A 16,056-nucleotide genomic window follows, 5' to 3' on the forward strand; every position below is an offset into this window, starting at 1 on the left:
GCAGGCAGGGCCCTCTGTGAGACTCAGCTGCAGGCAGGCAGGGCCCTCTGTGAGACTCAGCTGCAGGCAGACAGGGCCCTCTGTGAGACTCAGCTGCAGGCAGGCAGGGCCCTCTGTGAGACTCAGCTGCAGCAGGCAGGGCCCTCTGTGACACCCAGCTGCAGGCAGGGCCCTCTGTGAGACTCAGCTGCAGGCAGGGCCCTCTGTGAGACTCAGCTGCAGGCAGGGCCCTCTGTGAGACTGGGTAATACTAGTGTCCTCTAGTAAGGCGTCAGCGGAGGACCAAAATGCAAGAATAATTAGCCAATGAACAGCCAGGAATGGGTCTCGCGCTACTTTTGCATGCTAAAATAAAGCAGATAATGTACAATTTGATTCATTTCAAGGGATGAAAAACCCTTTCAAAGTACCGTACAACACTGTCTATTTTGATGCAACTCGACAGTGCTGCTTTTTTACTGAAGAGTTCCACTTTCTACTTCCTGGAAAAAAACTGGTCCATTGGAGTGAATGGAGATGTCGGAACTCTTCTATTATACGGCTCTGGGTAATACCACTCAGCTGCAGGCAGGGCCCTCTGTGAGACTCAGCTGCAGCAGGCAGGGCCCTCTGTGAGACTGGGTAATACCACTCAGCTGCAGCAGGCAGGGCCCTCTGTGAGACTCGGCTGTTTCTATCTTTAGTCTGCTTGTTGATGTTGAGAGCGGGCAGGTCTTCTTTGGCTCTCGGCTGTTATGGAGCTGGATCTCCCTGCAGCTGCTCCGCCAGTAATTACCAACTAAGATGTCATTAAAGGCCCAAATGACGATCAAGAAGTTTTAACAAGATATCAAGTGTCAACATTTCACGAAAAGCTCGGGGCCTTTTGATGTAGCGGCCTCTCTTTGCCTTTCATGTACGACCCGAGCTTGTTTTTCTATCTCGCTCGCAGAGTCGAGAAAATCTCAAAATCTCATCTTCTCAAAGTCACAAATCATCTAATCTCAAATCTCATGTTATGATTATTACCAAAGGTCTCTGGGAAGCTTCAGAACCCTGTGTGTGTCACAAAGACTGAAGCTTCAGACCCCTGTGTGTCACAAAGACCGAAGCTTCAGAGCCCTATGTGTCACAAAGACTGAAGCTTCAGAACCCTATGTGTCACAAAGACTGAAGCTTCAGAGCCCTATGTGTCACAAAGACTGAAGCTTCAGAACCCTATGTGTCACAAAGACTGAAGCTTCAGAACCCTATGTGTCACAAAGACTGAAGCTTCAGAACCCTGTGTGTCACAAAGACTGAAGCTTCAGAACCCTGTGTGTCACAAAGACTGAAGCTTCAGAACCCTGTGTGTGTCACAAAGACTGAAGCTTCAGAACCCTGTGTGTCACAAAGACTGAAGCTTCAGAGCCCTGTGTGTCACAAAGACTGAAGCTTCAGAACCCTGTGTGTCACAAAGACTGAAGCTTCAGAACCCTATGTGTCACAAAGACTGAAGCTTCAGAACCCTGTGTGTCACAAAGACTGAAGCTTCAGAACCCTGTGTGTCACAAAGACTGAAGCTTCAGAACCCTGTGTGTCACAAAGACTGAAGCTTCAGAACCCTATGTGTCACAAAGACTGAAGCTTCAGAACCCTGTGTGTCACAAAGACTGAAGCTTCAGAACCCTGTGTGTCACAAAGACTGAAGCTTCAGAACCCTGTGTGTCACAAAGACTGCACCATTGCAGTGGATAATGCAGGGTCTTTATCACATGAATGGCATTGCTGGTAAACCAGTGACTCTTGAGGAATGCCACCCGGGTCTCCGCAGCCCGGCGACCAGAATGCCAACCTTCAACCCAAATGTTGGACTCCATAGAATGGGGCTTATTTCATTAAATATCTCTCTGGTTGTGTCGTCGTCAGAGTCACAGAACTGGGCCCAGTTGCATAAACGTAGTTTAAGTCTAGTTCAAAACCTTAGACTCAAACAACCCCAAACACCTGTGGAGAGGACTCCACGCTGCCACTGACTTCAAAGGGGCAAAACAGCAAAACAACAACGAGTCACCCACCCTGCCAGACGAACTCAACGCGTTCTACGCCAGGTTCGACCCCTCTGCCAGAGTGCCCCCCCTCCTCCCCCCCTCCTCTCCCACCCCTCTCCTCCTCTCCTCCCCCCCATCACCCCCCCCTCCCTCCTCCTCTCCTCCCAACCCTCCCCCCCTCCTCTCCTCCCCCCCCTGCCACCTCCTCTCCTCCCCCCCCTGCCACCTCTCTCCCCACACCACCCTTCCCCTCTTCTCCCCCCCCTGCCACCTCCTCTCCTCCCCCCCCTGCCACCTCTCTCCCCACACCACCCTTCCCCTCTTCTCCCCCCCCTGCCACCTCCTCTCCTCCCCCCCCTGCCACCTCTCTCCCCCCACCACCCCTCCCCTCCTCTCTCCCCCCACCACCCCTCCCCTCCTCTCCCACCCCCCCACCACCACCACTCCCCCCCTCCGCCCCCCCACCACCCATCTCCCCCCCACCTCCCCTCCCCCCCCCTCCCCCCCACCCCTCAGCACCCCCTCCCATCCCCACCTAACCACCAACCCCCCCCACCTCCCCCCCCCCACAGACCCAGACCGCCCTCTCACCATCACTGAGGAGGAGGTGTGCCGGTCGTTCCTGCGTATCAACCCTCGCAAGGCGGCCGGCCCGGACGGCATCCCCGGGCGGGTCCTCAAGGCCTGCGCCCACCAGCTGGCAGGCGTATACACAGACATTTTCAACCAGTCTCTCTCCCTCCGACGAGTTCCCTCCTGCTTCAAAGCAGCGACAATCATCCCCATTCACAAGCAGCAGAAAGCGACCAGCCTCAACGACTGGCGCCCAATAGCCCTCACACCAATAGCCAGCAAGTGCTTTGAAAAGCTGGTCATATCAAAGATCCGCCCCACACTCCCCCCGGACCACGACCCGCTACAATTCGCATACCGGCCCAACAGGAGCACAGCGGATGCAGTAGCACACGTGTCCCACCTGGAGGGGAAGGACACTTACGTAAGAATGCTGTTCGTGGACTACAGCTCAGCATTCAACACCATAGTACCCTCCAGGCTGGTATGCAAGCTCAAGGACCTGGGACTTAACACAGCAATGTGCGACTGGATCCTGGATTTCCTGACAGACCGCCGCCAGGTGGTGAGGGTGGGCAACCTCACCTCCTCCCCACTGACCATCAGCATAGGAGCGCCCCAGGGGTGCGTCTCCAGCCCCTTCTGGTATGACCTCTACACCCACGACTGCGTGGCGACTCAAACCTCTAACACCATCGTGAAGTTTGCAGACGACACAGCAGTCGTGGGGCTGATCTCGGGGAGCGACGAGACGGCCTACAGAGAGGAGGTGGGGGCCCTGGAACAATGGTGCCAGGACAACCACCTCTCTCTGAACGTCTCCAAGACCAAGGAGATCATTGTAGACTACAGGAGGGGGGGGGGCGCACACCCCCCAATCACCATCAACGGCACAGTGGTGGAAAGGGTGGACAGCTTCAAGTACCTGGGAGTCAATATCCACCAGGACCTGACATGGGCCGGCCACACCGCCACTGTCGTCAAAAAGGCCCAACAGCGAATACACGGACTCAAGCGCCTGAAGAAATTCGGGCTAAGGAAAGAAATCCTCAGGGACTTCTACAGAGGCACCATTGAAAGCCTGCTGACTGGCGGCTTCACCACCTGGTACGGGAACTGTACCACCATGGACCGCAGGGCGCTACGGAGAGTGAGACGCGCGGCACAGCACGTAACAGAATGTGAGTTGCCAGATCTGCATGAACTGTATAAACAGCGGTGCCTCAGGAGGTCCCTGAAGATCATCAAAGACACAAACCATCCCCACAACAGCCTGTTCTCCCTGCTACCCTCAGGGAGAAGATACAGGGTTCCGAAAGCACGCACAAATCGCTTGAGGAACAGTTTCTTCCCGCAGGCCACGAGACTCCTTAACATACACAAATAGTGTAGTAGCCGCACTGTACCGTACTGTAGCTGCTACCACTACGTATGTCTAACGTTTAATTGTATGTTTAATAAGGAATATGCTATTTGCACCTGTATGTCAAATACGCCGAATTTAAAATGCAGAGTTTAATTGTATGTTTAATAAGGAATATGTTATTTGCACCTGTATGTCAAATACGCAGAATTTAAAATGTTTAAGCACGTCTAAAGTATGCATCCGACACGTGCACCTATGTGCAGTGAATATGCCACTGTCTCTGACTTGTCTTATCACTATACTGCCTTATGCTTGTTGTGTCTCTTGTTGTTTTTGCACCCATATGCCCTGTTATATTTGTTATATTTGTACTATTTGCACTATGTTGTAAACGGAGTCCACAGCACAAGAATTTCACACGTGATACTTGTACCATGGAGTGACAATAAAAATCTTGAATCTTGAATCTTGAATCTAGACTGGTCTTAGATTCTCCGGTTAGATGAGTCTTAACTGTCAATAGTGAGAAGTTTAACTACTTTAGTTATTTTATGCAAGATGGCAAATATTTGCTTTTTGGAAAAACACTGAAGAAGAGACAGAGTCTTTAGAGAGAGAAACGAGTCAGACTAGATTAGACTGCTGAAGTGATTGGCTCGCTAACATTGGCCATAGCACCACTGTCTAGTCTACTACTACACGTATAGATTCTTTGCAGTATTTGGGACAGCACCGAAGACCATTTAAACATCATGTGTATTTTAAAACACGTCCTCCTCTCTCCCTCTTTGAAGACACGTGGTGTTGTGTGTTGCCCCCCGGGGGCAAGAGAGGGGGAAATCCTCATATAGACCATAATGACAGGTCTTCCCCCGCTGGTGCCCTGTAGCTGCTGGAGTGCCCCTTTAGAAAGCCCTGCATGTGATACTACGCCTGTTTGTGTTTGTGTGTGCGTGTGTGTGTGTGTGTGTGCATGCGTGTGTGTGTGTGTGTGTGTGTGCGTGTGCCAGCCAGATTGGCTGCAGACAGTTATGCCGCCGTGCCATGCCCCCCTCACCCAGTTGCCATTCACAAAGAGCCCTTGCAGGCTAGTGGGCTGGCTATATTTACCTGAGATTGCTCTTTATTTTAGTCCTCTCGCACGTGAGAGGGATTCACATTGGTATGGCTGTGGGCATTGTGATTGGTGTAGAGCTCAGCAAGCAGTCACGTGACTTTTCGTGCCGCCATTTGCCCCCCCCGGAAGTAAGTTCCGCATTTATTTTCTCTCCGTAAGACATTTCGATAAATCCTTATATTATAACGAGTTTTTAAGTAGGGCTGTGCAATCAAATCGATACGGCAATATATCGCGATACTTTTTTCCGCAATACTGTATCGATGTTTGAGAAACATATCGTGATATATCGCCATATCGATTTTTTTGTGTTCAGTGATACAATAAGAATACTTTTTATTTTTAGTGCGTTCAGTAACACACTCAACACTCAGTAGTTTGGACTCAATTTGTGCACTAAGTTATCAATATAAAGTGATGTACATATTATTACACTACCTGCGTGGTACAAAGCCAGTTGTATTTTCAGCTCTATTTTTTAATTTTCAGTAAATTACGTAGAGTATTGCAATATATCGCAATATGTATTGTATCGCAATGTATCGCGATACAATCGTATCGTGACCCATGTATCGTGATACATATGGTATCGTGAGGTCCTTGCCAATACCCAGCCCTAGTTTTAAGGCTGGAACCAAGCCAGCCCGTGACCTACTGAATCGTGCGTGACCATAAAACATTTGGTTTAAGCAAGAACAACGATAAGGATTTATCGAAATGTCTATAGGAGAAAATGGATGCGGAACGAACTTCCGGGGCTAAATGACGTCACGAAAAGTCACGTGTCTGTTGAGCTGTATCGTTGTGAAGGGCTTTCTCTGCCAGCTCCGATTCCCTCAAAGTCGCAGGTCATAATTCAACCATGTCACCTGGGAGACTGTTGCGTACAGGTGAGACAGCCGTTTCACACCATAGTGCCAGCCTGGCCTATATCATTCCTTTACACCTTCAATCCTTTACTGTTGCACCATATTTGTGCTGGTAAACACTGTACCCCAGGGTCTAGAATTAACTTGTCGGCTCATCTGCCAATAGCAGCTCACCTGAGAAAATTCACAGGGCAAAAATATTGTTTTACCGGCCGTAAAACTGACCTGAGCTTCGTCTTCATGGTTTCTTTTCGATGGCTCAACACAGGAGATGTGCCGCCACATCTTAACACCTAAACATCTTAACACCGTTTATACATTGTGTAGAAAGTGCAAAATACAGTAAGTGGCTGCCTGCTTGGTTTGAGTAAACACTGCTTTGATTTGATTGGATGAATCTCTGATGTCACTATAGGTACTGTACGGTGGGCAGCGAGGGTCAAATTAGTCTCAGCCGGTCTAAGCACATAAAAAAACGATGCTGTGATTCCTACTTATTTACCGGCCCCAAGCTGTCAGTTGACCTAATTTTTTTGATCCGCTAAACCCAAAATTTACCCGCATTTGGTGGTTGGCGGGTGTTCATTTTTGCGTCCCTCCTCCTCGTGCTCTCTCGCTCTCCATCTCTGGCCCCTCCCCCTCTGGGTGTAACCCTCCCCCTCTGGGTGTAACCTGGCCCTAGGAGGCAGCTGCAGGCTCAGCTGTGACCCTGTGATGACTCTGCACATCATATATCCCTCTTCATACACATCCCCTTCATGTCAAATGCATGTTATGGTTGAGGACAGAATGCTATGAAAGAAACGGCCCTATACGATGCTCCCTAGAGTGCAGGTATCCTATAGAGAGGCAAAGTGACCGCCTACTTCCTGCTTCAGCGCTGTACCAGAGATTTTCATCCGCTATTTATTTTCCCATACACATTTCGTAAAATGCGTATAAAAATAGTTTTACTGGTTCAAACCAAACGGTACAGATATATTTAGAAACAGGAGAGATCGCATAACATTTCACTGGGACCAAAACGTTTAAAAAAATGCGGGTTAGAAAATATTTTTTTGATTTTTTTAAGTTTTGATCCGAGTGAAATGTTCTATGGTCTCTCCCGATTATAGCGTTAGCTGAACCGTTTGGTTCGACGAAGTACAACTATTTTATAAGCATTTTACGAAATGTCTATGGGAAAATAAATGGCGGATGAAAATCTCTGGTACAGTGCTGCTGAAGCAGGAAGTGACGTTCCATTTTGCCTCTCTATTGGCTACTGCTGCTACAGTACTGTACCGTAGTACAGGATATGAAATCCAGAGCAAAAAGCAAACACTTTTGCTAGGCCGAGCAAATGAGATTTCCAGGTGAAGAGCAGTCATAGTGACTCATCCTTGATGAGAGCTACTTAACACACTACATGCATTAGAGATAGCTGGTTTTTGTTGAGCTTCACAGTTTCACTGAAGCCGACCATTCAGTGTTTTCAATGACTTGTGTTATGGAGCAGTGAATTAAATTACAGCCTGACTGATACTGGAGTTTTGGGGTCAATACGGAGTCAAAAAAAATCAGATGTCGATATATATCGGCCGATATTCATATATTTTTTGTATATAAACATTATATTACACACATTTTTGCAATGGTCCCTCAAATATCAAGCACTTGACAAAGATATGACTTGACCTGACTTGAGATGATAATGTTGGCACGATATTTTACAGTTTAACAGTAAACTTTATTGTCCAAAATGACATCAGTGCACTGAAAATGTATAAACTTCACTGGGAATTTACTAATTATTATAACTAAGTAGAAATACAAAAACACAAATTGAACAAATATAATATAACTTAAGGAAAAGGATCAAATATACACACAACATACTGTCTATAACTTATATACGGTGTGTATATATGTATATATATATATATATATATATATATATATATATATATATATATATATATATATATATATATATATATATGAGGTGCTGGGGGCTGAATGTTGTTTGGTTTTGTTGTGTTTTCTTCATAGTAGACTGAAGTCTCAGATATTTGCATAATCCAGCCACTCCGTTTTGAACCAGTGTGTAAACCAGTGTGTACTCTCCAAGCAGACACTGATGAGAGTTAACCCCCGTTGTCTAAATCACTTGTGTCCCACACACAGACACAGGCCGTCTCCAAGAACGGGCTTTTCCATGTCGGACAGGTAATCATCACTGCCTCCACCGTGGGCTGCTGCTGCTGTGTGGCTCAAATCACCTGCCAATCAATCTCCCCTCTTCCTATAGGATGGACTCACTGAAGGCTCCGCCTCCTTTTGATTTGAAACACACATTTCCCCCTGGCTCTGCCCTGTTCCTGTTGCCACCTCCTCCCTTCTCTCCCTCTGTCTGGCTGACCTGGCTCCCGGTGACAGTTGATGTAATTTTTCGCCCCCCTTGCTGGGTTCATTTGTTCTTCTCTTGTAGAGAGGCAAAGTGACCGCCTACTTCCTGCTTCAGCACTGTACCAGAGATTTTCATCCGCCATTTATTTTCCCATACACATTTTGTAAAATGCGTATAAAAGTAGTTTTACTGGTTCAAACCAAACAGTACAGATATATTTAGAAACAGGAGAGATCGCATAACATATCGCTGGGGCCAAAACTTTAAAAAAAATGCGGGTTTAAAGAAAATATATTTAATATTTTTCAATGTTTTCTTTTTAGGTTTTGGTCCGAGTGAAATGTTCTATGGTCTCTCCAGATTATAGCGATAGCTGAACCGTTTGGTTCGACGAGGTACAACTATTTTATAAGCATTTTACAAAATGTCTATGGGAAAATAAATGGCGGATGAAAATCTCTGGTACAGTGCTGCTGAAGCAGGAAGTGACGTTCCATTTTGCCTCTCTATGAAGTGATACCAAAGACACATCCATAAATAAACCCTGGACTAAACCTGCTCCTTGGACACTTGTGGACAATCTGTGTTGACTGGATCAGGAGGAGAAGGTGTGATCAAACTAAAGCAGAAGTTGTAATTCATTTTAGTACTGTCTGTGATCAGACACTGGCCAAACGTTTTAACTGCTCCTTTTGCAACTGATCCACATCCAGATCAACACAGGTGTTTTCAAGAACAAGTTCTAGAGCTTATTTCTGGATCGGCCTCTTGAAAGGAAATGAACATGTCCTGTATCTCTCTGACTCTCTCTGTTCCTGTCTCTGACACACACCAATTATGACTGGATCTTCTGTTGGCCTTCTTACATTCCCTCAACTCTGTGGTTTCCCCCCTCTCCTCCTTCCTCAGTCTGAAACCCTGCTGGAGAGCGTTCTCTTGCTTCTGGTATTCCCCCACAGACTCCGAAAGCTGCTGCTTCTCAGTTTAAACTGCGGAAGATGATCATTATGTTTTGTTTGTTTGTGTTTCTTCCCTAGACCAGAGATGATTTCCTGGGACAAGTTGACGTGCCTCTCAGCCATTTGCCGGTGAGTTGTGTGTGTGTGTGTGTGTGTGTGTGTGTGTGTGTGTTTGTGTGTGCGTACGTACGTGTACGTGTGTGTGTGTGTGTGTGTGTGCGTACGTACGTGTGTGTGTACGTACGTGTGTGTGCGTAGTACGTGTGTGTGGTCAGTTTGGCTGTTGTGACTGGGGTTTTTGAATACTCAGCTGTTTGTTATCTTCAGAGTTTTTTCTTCTCTGCCTGATTAACCTCTGTGAAGGTCAGGCTAAGAGTGTGTGTGTGTGTGTGTGTGTGTGTGTGTGTGTGTGTGTGTGTGTCTTGAGTGTGAGAATGCCTCACGTAAGCTGCTGTTGTGATCAAGCAGCAGAGCGCCCCTTGTTAGTATTGGAAAGAAGGCAGTGTGGAATGTAAACAGAGGGGCGGGGCTACCCTCGAAGCGAATGGAAAAAGCCATAGTGAAATCTCAAATGTACTCGCCCACAGAGTCGCACGGAAACTGCACACTGCTGTCAGATATCAACTTCCCAAAACAAGAACTCAGAGAAAGCAGACTGCTGTCAGATATCACCTTCCCAAAACAAGAACACAGAGAAAGCAGTGCGTGCTCTTTGAGAAGTGTTGGCTGATAGATGACTGTATGGGTTTGATGGAACCGTAATGGTACCTGAAACCCAAACAGCAACTGCTCACGTTCTCCTCTGCCACCTGCGATGTTCTCCTCACGTTCTCCTCTGCCGCCTGTGATGTTCTCCTCACGTTCTCCTCTGCCACCTGCGATGTTCTCCTCACGTTCTCCTCTGCCACCTGTGATGCTGAAGACTCAGCAGCTGAGAACTGTGAAGTCAGACTGCTCGTGGCTCTCCGGTGTTCTTCTTAAAAGCATATCAGCACAAGGTGTTTGGGTTAATTATTAATGTCCTACTTGGCTCCCCGTAGGCTCGGGGGAAGTAGCAGCAGATCAAAGCTACAAGCTGAGTCATTTAGCCAGGTAACGTCAGTGTGGACACTGGACAGGATAAGCCAGGTAACGTCAGTGTGGACACTGGACAGGATAAGCCAGGTAACGTCAGTGTGGACACTGGACAGGATAAGCCAGGTAACGTCAGTGTGGACACTGGGGAGGATAAGCCAGGTAACGTCAGTGTGGACACTGGACAGGATAAGCCAGGTAACGTCAGTGTGGACACTGGACAGGATAAGCCAGGTAACGTCAGTGTGGACACTGGACAGGATAAGCCAGGTAACGTCAGTGTGGACACTGGACAGGATAAGCCAGGTAACGTCAGTGTGGACACTGGACAGGATAAGCCAGGTAACGTCAGTGTGGACACTGGACAGGATAAGCCAGGTAACGTCAGTGTGGACACTGGACAGGATAAGCCAGGTAACGGCAGTGTGGACACTGGACAGGATAAGACAGGTAACGTCAGTGTGGACACTGGACAGGATAAGCCAGGTAACGTCAGTGTGGACACTGGACAGGATAAGACAGGTAACGTCAGTGTGGACACTGGACAGGATTAGCCAGGTAACGTCAGTGTGGACACTTGACAGGATAAGCCAGGTAACGTCAGTGTGGACAGTGGACACTGGACAGGATAAGCCAGGTGACGTCAGTGTGGACACTCTGGACAGGATAAGCCAGGTAACGTCAGTGTGGACACTGGGGAGGATAAGCCAGGTAACGTCAGTGTGGACACTGGACAGGATAAGCCAGGTAACGTCAGTGTGGACACTGGACAGGATAAGGGAAGTTTGATGCAGCCTATACGAGGGATCTGCCCGAGCAGCATTTTGGTCAACAAACAACACTGGGTGGCAACGACAATGGAACCCTATGGAGCCTGACCTTTGGGAGGCGTGAGTGTCTGACTCTAGCCGGCTAACTCTGTTTACAATTTAAAAACTGCGACAGTTCACACAACTTTAACACGACATGCATATATTATACATCAAACTCAAGAGGTAATTCTGCTCTCACTCAGAATGTCAAAATATAAGCGATGTGATAGTAGTAGTAATAGTTTTTGAGATTTGTTTGGCACAACTCGTACTAGTTAACTGCCGTGGGGTTCCGCATTTCTGGGTGGCAAGTGACGTCACGCTGATTCATCCTATAGAGCAGTGATTATTATTTTATCCTAAACAAATTGGCTGAGCATGAATAATCTACAGTTACATTTAGGTTAGTAGTAGTAGGCCTATTTTCTGCCTGTTTCTGTTTGATCCATTAGCTTTGTTTGAGTACATTTTGTAGGCCAGTCTTACTCAGAGTCTCTGTCTCTCATCAGTCTTTGACTCATTGCCTCTTTCTCCATACTTGCTTTCACTTGCAGATTCTTTATTTAACTTCTCATGAGTCAGCTGATCCCAGCCTGACTCATTTGAAGGAGTCTTGGAGCTACTTTGTGCCCTGTGGAGCCCCTGGGCTACTTACCTCAGGTTTGTGCCCTGTGGAGGCCCTGGGCTACTTACCTCAGGGTTGTGCCCTGTGGAGCCCCTGGGCTACTTACCTCAGGTTTGTGCCCTGTGGAGCCCCTGGGCTACGTACCTCAGGTTTGTGCCCTGTGGAGGCCTAGGCTACTTACCTCAGGCTTGTGCCCTGTGGAGGCCTGGGCTACTTACCTCAGGCTTGTGCCCTGTGAAGGCCTGGGCTACGTACCTCAGCTTTGTGAAACAGACTCGAGCCACTAACGTCATCGTAAGAGCACAATATTCCTGGAATGCAAGTTTAACTAAACAGTTACACGTCCTCTGCATTCTACATAAAATGAAGATATTACGGGTTGTTTTATTTTGTATGTTACATACTTATTGTAACATACTGACCAAGTTATGTTCAATTCAGCCAGGGTACAAGAGACTGAGTGTAGGTGGCCATCTTTTCAAATCAAGTAGAATACCATTTAGGCAAATGGCAAGCTGCAACAATAAGTCACATTAAACTGGACCTTGTACGCACAATTATTTTTTACAGTGGGGCATTCAAAATAAGGTGGATAGTGCAGAATTGTCTGTTTTGGTCATCTCAATTTTCCCCCCCAAACCAGTGCTTGTGATTGCAATCATGATTTGGAAATATGCAGTCTAATTCCATGGTTCTTCCAGAGCAGTGCGTTGTGAGCAGCTAACTGTTGAGTGCCGTGACCCGGTCACTCTGTGTGTGATTGCAGTACCCAGGACCTTTTGGGCTGTTCAATATGTAACGCGAGAACCTCTGCGTTGCGTAACGTTAACGACTGCCAGGTCAGGATGCTGCTGTGCGAAGCACTGCGTCCTGGTTGTGTCAGCTCATCATGGCGCTGTTATTTTGATACTCTCTGACGTGTGTTTGTTGCTTGCTTGCTTACGTGCGTTCTGCTGATTGTCAACTAATGTCTTGCTGTTCATTTGCAGACAGAGGACCCCGCCATGGAGCGTCCCTACACGTTTAAAGACTTCCTGTTGCGGCCCAGAAGGTCAGTTTCTACAGGATGTGACACATTGACTGACAAGTAAACAGTGGACAAATAAATACCGATGTAGCTTGTGGGGTAAAATTGTGTGCAATTTGCATTTCTGGAACAGAAGAGACATAGATTGTATAACATTTGAAAAAAGTCCAAGGCAACTCTTCTTACGATTAAAAAGCCTTTATTCTATCATGGCTAGTTCAAATTGGAACACTCCTAGCCATGATAGAATAAAGGCTTTTTAATCATAAGAAGAGTTGCCTTGGACTTTTTTTCAAATGTTTTATGGACTTTCCACCTTTTGAGTTCAAAAGAGCACCTTCTTTTTTTAAGTGTTTAACTTTGATCCAGAGCGTCGTAGCCCTCTCCTATATTATCTTCTTTCAGACATAGACTGTAATCATGGTTTGCAAGATTATGATGACGCGCAGAGTTTTGCAAAAATCGTTAACATCATGTGCACGTCATTTTGGACTGAATGTGAAAGATGATCTAGTGCTTCTCACTCTTAACCAGAGCTATGAATGGACAGGTCACAAGGTTGTTCTCTGTAGTTTGCACATGTTGCTCTTTCTCCCCCCCTCCCTACCAGTCACAAGTCCCGGGTAAAGGGCTACCTGCGCCTGAAGATGGCCTACCTGCCCAAACAAGGAGGGCCAGAGGAGGAGGCTGGAGAGATGAGGGAGGAGGCTGAGGTGAGCTCTTGATTTAGCATCATTAAGCGTCTGTCCTCTTGGCCGTCTCGTTCATAACCCGATGACATCTACAGAAATTGGTGATGGGATGATATGATATGCTTATCTCACGTTACCATTCAATACATGGTATACAGATCCTTTCCAGAAAATTAGAATATCATGGAAAGTTATTTTTTTTCCATAATTCCTTTCAAAAAGTGAAACTTTCATAAGTTATAGATTCATGACACACAAAGTGAAATATTTCTAGCCTTTTATTTGTTTCATTTTTCATCATTTTGGCCTACAGCTCCAGAAAACCCCCAAAACAGTATTTCAATAAATTAGAATAGTGTGAAGAAAATCAGCAGTTACTTCTCAGTTATGACTTGACTCCAGCCTCAGTCCACTCGCTCTGAATCTCCGGCAAATTTTTGAATCGTCTTTGCTTGACAATCCGTTGAAGCCCACGGTCATCCATGGTATTTCCATGATATTCAAATTTTTTGGAAAGGATCTGTATATGGGGTTTATGATTCGATACAGTCATGATACGATGTCATAAATAAAAGTTTCACGGTCAGCAACATGACTGTGCAGAATTCTGTTTAGTTCTGAGGCACAGATCTTTTTAGTAATGGCATTGGCTTGCTAGAATGTAAACGACAATTAAAAAAGTATCATTATAAAGTGTAAATGAAATCATTTGGATGGAGAGCTTGTGAAGTTGTGATGGGCAAGTCGGCTCATTTGTGAATACTACAGCAGAATAAGATGGCGCTAACATTGCAATTAATTTTTCTGCCCCACAATATATACCGTAATTTCCGCACTATAAGCCGCACCGGAGTATAAGCCGCAGCAGCAAAATTGCCTGTTTGTTACATATATAAGCCGCACCGGACTATAAGCCGCAGGTGTTTTAATGTTTTTTTTTTTTTTTTTAATTGTGTTTTAATGTTTAATTACCATATGTAAGGGTTCATGCACAGAGGGGATTGTCGGGAAAGAGATGGCTGTTTGAGGAAGCTCCCATTTATTAACATTTCAACAAAACAACATAACACAACACCACCTGTGTTTTTTTTTACAGTGCACACAGTGTCCGCGGTGTGGTGAAAAGAGGGCAAGAGAGGAAATTAAAACAGAAGTGGATTTATAGTTAGAAAGAGTGCTAAAGAAGAGAGATTTTTTTTTTTTTTTTTTTTTTTTTTCTGAAAAAATCCATAGATAAGCCGCACCGTTATATAACCCGCAGGGCCAAAAAACGGGGAAAAAGCCGCGGCTTATAGTCCGAAATTTACGGTACATTATAATTATTAGAATATTGTATATTGTGATATATTGATTTTTGATATTGCTGCATCCACCCCTAAGAATAGCACTTCTTTCTGTGAATGCTTGAAAACTGTATCTGCTCTGGTTGTACTGTATCATTCCTTTCTTCCTAGCAGAACAGACAGGTGAAAGTGAGGGCCTAATTTGGTATTTGCATCAATCTAGAATTGTGAGATTAGAGAATTGTGAGATTAGTGAATTGTGAGATTAGTGAATTGTGAGATTAGTGATCGCTACGACTGAGGGGAGAAATTATTTTTTTCTCTCTCTCTCTCTAAGACGTTCAGGCAGCGTCTTGCTGCCAAAATCTGGAGAAAGTCTTTTCCAGGTCAGGGTCTGGAGAAACCATTTACAATACGTCCCCTTATTTGGAGAAATGGGAGCTTCTCCTGTCTATTTGATGGTACAAGTGTGGGTTTGACTGTGCTTGTGTATGCATGAGTGAGTGAGAGAGAGAGCACTAGAGAGAATGATAGGTGCTCTGCATTTTCAGCCCGTGAAAGACTGCATAGATAAGCTGACATTTTAACAGGCTTAGTAGGAAAAACTGAAATGCCACTCCTCTAACAACCTCCTCACACTTCCTGTTCCCACTGTGAAAAGTCCCTCCGTCTCTGGAATTGGTTTCTCTTTTCCTTTGTCTTAAACCTCAGTCCATTAAACTGCAAAATGAAATAAATCTGTTTTACTAATGCACTCTCTCTCTCTCTGTCTCGTCGCTACCTTCCTCTCCCTCCTCCTCCTCCTCTCCCCTACCTCCAGGGTTGGGACGACTCTACGGACTCCGGCTCCCAGCGACCCCAACAGCTGCTGCCCACCCTGCCCCCGGGCTGGGAGGAGAAGGTGGACAACCTGGGGCGCACCTACTACGTCAACCACAACAACCGCTCCACCCAGTGGAAAAGGCCCTCCACCATGTACGCCTGCTCTCCTTTCCACACGCATGTTTAGGTTTCATTTCAAATGTGGTCTTGAGTTATGAATCGTATCTCCTAGCAGGTATCCTTCTGACTTGATGACATATTTTTTCGAGATGAAATCTCTCATTCTCTGCTGTCACAGGGCGGTGATCTCGGAGACGGAGAGCGACAACCAACAGCGGCAGATCCACCAGGAAGCGCACCGCGTGTTCCGCTCGAGACGCCACATCAGTGAAGACCTATCGATGGAGAACGAGCACCCGGAGTCCAGGGACATCGACAA

The 16,056-nt window shown here is 46.4% G+C and overlaps 1 protein-coding gene across 3 annotated transcripts in view; it reads left to right on the forward strand.

The window, feature by feature from the left end:
* Window positions 1-16,056, forward strand: part of nedd4l (NEDD4 like E3 ubiquitin protein ligase) — a gene marked incomplete at its 5' end in the record, with an annotated part of 87,465 nt that overhangs the window by 34,177 nt on the left and 37,232 nt on the right. For 2 of the 3 annotated variants that reach the window (XM_083657805.1, XM_083657803.1), the window contains 6 exons: window positions 8,107-8,142; window positions 9,361-9,411; window positions 12,783-12,844; window positions 13,431-13,533; window positions 15,616-15,770; window positions 15,916-16,056. The exon at window positions 15,916-16,056 is cut by the window's right edge and continues 1 nt beyond it. In XM_083657805.1, coding sequence (XP_083513931.1) covers window positions 8,107-8,142; window positions 9,361-9,411; window positions 12,783-12,844; window positions 13,431-13,533; window positions 15,616-15,770; window positions 15,916-16,056 — 548 coding nt within the window. The remainder of the gene's footprint in view (window positions 1-8,106; window positions 8,143-9,360; window positions 9,412-12,782; window positions 12,845-13,430; window positions 13,534-15,615; window positions 15,771-15,915) is intronic. The other variant, XM_083657804.1, reaches the window with a different exon arrangement.

This window comes from Poromitra crassiceps (genome assembly GCF_964638095.1).
Source record: "Poromitra crassiceps genome assembly, chromosome: 21".
Classification (NCBI taxonomy): domain Eukaryota; kingdom Metazoa; phylum Chordata; class Actinopteri; order Beryciformes; family Melamphaidae; genus Poromitra; species Poromitra crassiceps.